The sequence below is a fragment of the Pinus tabuliformis genome, chromosome 9, assembly GCF_031772625.1.
Source record: "Pinus tabuliformis cultivar Carrire ecotype Pingquan chromosome 9, CPIR1, whole genome shotgun sequence".
In the NCBI taxonomy this organism is placed as follows: domain Eukaryota; kingdom Viridiplantae; phylum Streptophyta; class Pinopsida; order Pinales; family Pinaceae; genus Pinus; species Pinus tabuliformis.
Window position 1 is genome coordinate 1,103,091,907 of NC_142307.1, and position 6,000 is coordinate 1,103,097,906.

Here is a 6,000-nt window from a genome sequence, read left to right on the forward strand (position 1 = left end):
ATTAGGCTTTTCAGTACATATTCTCCCATGGATAGCTTGATATTATGGCACTTTCCAAAGCAATTTATCGTTCCTCCATTTGCAACCATCACTTGACACTCTGGTGCTGGATATAGGAAGAAATTCAATTCTTTTGCTATCTTACAATGAATAAAATTGTGGGTACTTCCTGAATCAATCAACATTATTACTTTTTTCTTCTTGATTTGTCCTTCTATCTTGATGGTTTGAGGAGTGGTAATTCCAGCCAATGCATTACAAGATATGGTCGAATTCATTTCTTCTTTATCTAAGCTTTGTTCCTGGAGTATATCCTCTTCTTTTGACCTTTCTTGCTCTTTTTCTTCTTCCTCTTCACAATCTATGTAGAATAATTTCTTCTCAGCACACTTATGACCTTTAGTGTATTTGTTATCACAACTGTAACAAAGCCCTTTTGCTCTTTTTTTCTTCCAATTGTCGTGGTGTCAACCTTATAGGTTGTGGAAGGCTAAGGGCAACAACACTTCCATCTTTATAGTTGTGAGTGGTATGCTTCCTGGTTGCCATAATTTTGTTTTCCATTTTTTTTTGCTAACCTGAATGCCTTCTCTAATGAATCAGGTTCCCAAAGGCGAACATCATGTTGGATATTATCCTTTAAAGTCCCTATGAACACATCAATCCTATGCTCCTCTGGAATATTTTTTACTCTTATGTTCAATTTTTGGAACTCCTCAATGTGCTCCATTATTGAACCCTTTTGTTTGAGACTTATCAATTGGCTAAAAAAAGTGTTGCTTTCTGTATTCTCATAATGTGCGATCAATTCTTCCGTAAAAATTGCCCAAGTGATAATTTGTTTACGAGGGCAAAGACATTGATACCACACAAACTGACTTGGTTCCAAATATAAAGTTGCAATACATACATTTTGTGTGTTTTGCACATTATTGAGATCGAAAAATTGCTCCATCTGTAATATCCATGTTGCGGGATCCTTGCCATCAAACTTCCTCATATCGATTTTTGGAATATGGTGGGTCTTCGATCCAACATTAGAGTCTATGGAATCATGATTAGCATTTCTTTTGTTCTCATCATGAGTTTCCTTTACTACCCTTTCACCATTAGTGACCATTTCTTGTAGCAACTTATTCAAATGTATCTTCAATTCTTCCATTTTATCATCCATGCCATCCATTTTAGCATCTATGCCATTCATCTTAGCGTCCATGCCATTCATCTTAGCTTCCATGCCATCCATTTTAGCTTCTGTTACTTTTTGTGCAAGTGACACTTGTGGCACTTGGTCTCGTAATTTTGATATATCATGTTGCATTTCTTCTTCTTCTTCATGAGTCATGCTAGAGCTTTCAAGTTGCTTACTGGGTGTTTGCATTTTCTTTCCTCGGGGCATCAATTACCAATAATAATGCTTTACAATGCCCTTTAAATTCCTTCAAACTAATTTTTCAAACCAAGCTTATGCAAAAATTTAAAAAAAACTACACCTTTTTTCACTTTGTAGGAGCTTGATATTGAATCTGATGTGTTTTTGTAATTTCGGATCATCCAGTTCTGAATTTGCGACCTGTAGTAGCCCTTTGCGTCTTCTTTCCAATGCCACCAGTCTGATCCAAATTGGATTCTCCAAGGAAGAGTTATGCACAATCTCCCAAGATAACCTGATTATAGACCTTTCCAGAAGAATGAACTTGTATGAAGTGCCACGTGTCACTGTTTCGGCCTTTGGCTCTGAAAAATATATACAAGAAACTACAGTTCGTCCTCTTTCTGTACCTTCTTACAAAATTTCAATTCGATGCTCAGAGAGAAAGTTATGACAATTTTCCCCAGGTCACCTGTTTAGAATGTAATTCAGAACTCTGCAAAAAGACCAACTTCCTCAAATCATATCTCCGCAAATATAGCGCGAAAAGCTCTGAAATTTAGACCCGAGGTTCAGTGCGATTTCGTCTCAAATGGGTTTTTTTTTGCTTCTGAAACGTCGCAGAAAAAAATTATAGCGAAAATGCCACGATGACCTATTTGGAGCAGCGAAACCCTAGAATCCAAAGCTTTGATACCAAATGTTATGAAACCAGCTCACAAAAAAATAGAAAAGATAGTTGAATGCCTTAGAATTCAGCCTCTTCGAGGGGGAAACCTCCTTCACATTACACAAAAGAACAATTCTTGGATGATTCAAATGACAAAACCTCCTTTCTATATAAAGAGTCTAAAGGGTCACAATATAACCAAGCCGACCTAACAATAATAATATAAAAGCACAAAAATAACAATAAAGGGATTCTATGGGGCACAGTAATAACAATATGGGGACAATAGGGGCACAACAACATTAATAAGGGATACAACTACAATATTAATGGGGGCATCACTAGTATTATAGGGACCTAACATGTTTTGTGAACACGAGTTAGTGAGACAAAGCAATAGAGAGCACAGGTTTGTGTGAGCTTGTGAGAGGAAGAGGGTGCAAGAGAAGCTTGTGTGAAGATTTGCGGAGGAATTTCCCTTGGGATTTGAACAAGGATTTAGGGAGGATCCCCTAAGTAATAGGAGCAGCCTATGCGCATAGAAATAGGGAGGCAGGATCAAGCTACTTGCAGATGTTTCAAGCCTAGTTCAAGCAAGGAGAACCATTATGTTTTATGTTGGGACAATATTGTATTGTAAGAGATCTATTGCTTATTTTTCTATCAATAAAATTCTCAAACAAGAAAAGGCTTTTCCTAGTTAGGTTCCCTAGAAATCTTGTGCCTTGATTATTAAATGACTGTGTTTATTTTTGTTCCTATTCCACTACAAATAAGTAAAGAAGATTTGTGTCCTAATGAAAAGAAACTAGCTTTCAAATTATTCATTAGAGCAATTACAGCTTTTCATGGATTTTCTACAAAAATTGTTGGGCTAGAACAAAAGAAAAGACAAGAAATATAAAAGAAATTTATCAACTAGGGTGAAATCTTTCACCACCGAAATTGATAGGAGAAAGGGGTCTTAAAACCCTCAAAGCCTCAAGCTCAAAGACAAACAAAGATAAAGGGTCCAATTCAATGATGATCCAAAATGAATTCAACCCTCTTTTATTTACAAATTTCCTTTATTTTATTTTATTTATAGATTGTCTTTTATTTAGAGCAGTTGCATATTTTCGTGGATTTTTTACAAAAATTGTTGGGCCAGAACAAAAGAAAGTACAAGAAAGATAAAAGAATTTTATCAACTAAGGTGAAATATTTCACCAAAATTGATAGGAGAAAGGGGTCTAAAAACCCTCAAAGCCTCAAGCTCAAAGACAAACAGAGATAAATGATCCAATTCAATGATGCTCCAAAATGAATTCAACCCTCTTTTATTTATAGATTTCCTTGAGGGGATTCTCTTCTTAATTAATTGAGTAAAATTCACACCAAACCTCAGACTATAGCCTATGGGGATTGATAGGCTACTTCATCTCTTGAGCAATTAATTTATCGGGAATATTACATCCCCATGGAACACTGATGATCTTTTTTCATCGAATATGTTGATGAATGTCAAATGGCATTGACCATACACGATTTTTGTTGCATGGGAGGTGTTGTGTTGGATACGCTTTATCCTATCGCTCGAGGCTCCCATTTTAAGAATACATTAGCAATTTCCCTTGAAATCTGAGTAGTTTGCATTGCATATAACTTGCTTATTTCTACATCAATATAAAGTTGCTGCTGTAGGGTAAAGGGGCACTGATTCATAGCAGTAAGACAACACGGAACAAAGTTAAAATTAAGGTGAACCTCAAAAATGTTCCCAAAGGCAACCACTATAAACAGCTATCAATGGTTGCTTGTAGTTAGCACAAGTGCCTGTCTTGCTTGATGACCGTTGCATTGCCTTGATGATATATCTCCTCCTCAATGCCTGCTTGTTAATGTATGGCAACAGGGAAATGAAATCTTTCACCACATGTTGCGAGTTGGGAATCAGTTATGTTCTAAAGCTCACTATGTGATTATCAAAGCTTCTTTTCAAATAATTGACAACGGGTTGTTAGGTTTGATTTCGTTAAATGCCTTGTTTGAGGTGCTACATTTTTAAGAGAAAAGATCATCAGCTTGCTACGTGGATGGCAACAGTGTCAATTGTTAGTCTTGTTGCCTCTCTTGAAGAAACGAGGAGCTTTTACAGAAAAAGAGTGCATGTGGTGTTACAGCCCAATTCCTAAACCAAAAAGGCCACTCTACAAGGATTGAATTAAATCCCACGGCCTCATTGAGATGTAAGCAGTTTGAGTTTTTTGTTTATCTCTGGCCTCCTCCGTGGAATCTGAAATGGAGATGCTGACATTTATGCAACCTGTGTGGAAACCGTCGTGTCAACTATTCCTTTTGATTTAGCATTGTGTTTAACAGTTCCAATTCACCATTTCTTGGACCAAAACATGCAATTTGATAAATTTCTGCCCTTCTTTCTATGGGCGGCTCCATAAGGGCAGATTAATTGCGATAAAGGCCACAGTGAAAAGGTGCATTAATTATCCGTACATATGTTTTACAGTGTGACCAATTTTATATCTATAACTGGTCATTGTGAAAATTTCGAACTCAAGCACAATCAAAAAGAGACCGGGGTAAGAGAGTACCATGAGAAAGCGCTTTACTGCTCCGGGTGCTGACACCGAGATGAGTTACGAGCTTGGCGGATGCAACCACATTGTGTAATGGAATCATTGACTCTGCGCATCGCCTTCGAGAGCTCGCACTGTTATGTTCGAAGACAGTTCTGCGAGAGGATGCAGGGGGTCTGGCGGCTGATGATGATGCTCTGAATCGGTTCGACGTTGAATAAAACGCAGACCTTGCAAACGTTCCATAACGAGCCGCCATTAAGCGAGCTTGACGATGAAATGCGGTCAGAGAAACAATCTGAGAATGGCGCTGACGGTGATGTTCAAAACTGTATTTCAGTGGCAAGCTGAGATGATTTCGTATTAGGGTTTTAAGGGTTTATGAGGACTTCCAAACATACAATTGCCATGTCCTGTTATATGGTATTGGTTGATAATGTGTGTTCATCATTATTTTCATGGTTAATAGTAATGGTTTTTAGTTGAAGTAGTTGGGATTGTGGTTTGCTAATTTATTCGTTCATGTTCAAGCGATGTGACATGGTTGCGTTAAACAATGATCAGGTTGGGTTTGAATTTCAAATTAGGTTAGTTATTAGGTTTGTATATATAATTAATTATAAGTTAAAATAATACGAAATTAAGATTAATATTTTGAATATGGAAACTGTAGGGATAAATTACAAGTTTGAGTTGTGATGTGAGATTATGAGTTTTGATTTATGGACTTGGTCAATGGCTATGAGGTTCACAGAATCTCAAAAAAAATAAGGTTTGCCAAAATTCGAACCTCGAAGTTAAAGTTCGATGAATCTTGTGACATAGTGTTCAAGTCTCCAGAGGCATGTTATCGCGTGTATTGATTAGGCTCAAGGAGTAAGCGGCCCCAAGGAGTTTTCACTTCATTTGTGGTCAATACGGGATGTCTTGGCTCTTGCTTAGTTATTGGGTTTTTCCTGTTTAAAAATAATAATAATAATAATAATTAATATAAGAATAACAGGGCCGCACAGCTAGCATTCCCTCTTGTTTAGTTTAATTATTGAACTTTGAAAGGTATGAACTAGCTCCCACATTTTACCAAGGGAATTTGTGCGGCTATCAGCAATATTCAAATGTACACAAATGTCATGATAAAATCTTGCTTTGTCACTCATCACTGGACTTAATGATTGCGCTAAATTTATCTTCAATGTTACACTGTGAGAAAGCTCATCCAAGTTTAGAATACGAAAGTATAACTAGCATTCCCTGTCACTTAGTTTAATTATTGAACTTTGAAAGGTAAGAACTAGCTCCCATATTTGACCAAGGGAATTTATGTGGCAATCAGCCATATTCAAATGTACACAAACGTCATGATAAAACCTTGCTTTGTCACT

General features: G+C 36.9%; 1 protein-coding gene across 4 annotated transcripts in view; it reads right to left on the reverse strand.

The window, feature by feature from the left end:
• The window catches only part of LOC149152518 (uncharacterized), a 124,064-nt gene extending 119,001 nt beyond the window's left edge, over window positions 1–5,063 (reverse strand). For 3 of the 4 annotated variants that reach the window (XM_089437895.1, XM_089437894.1, XM_089437893.1), the window contains exon 1: window positions 4,634–5,063. In XM_089437895.1, coding sequence (XP_089294021.1) covers window positions 4,634–4,877 — 244 coding nt within the window. In that variant the 5' untranslated portion in view covers window positions 4,878–5,063. The remainder of the gene's footprint in view (window positions 1–4,633) is intronic. The other variant, XM_089437892.1, reaches the window with a different exon arrangement.
• Window positions 5,064–6,000: the final 937 nt, after the last annotated feature.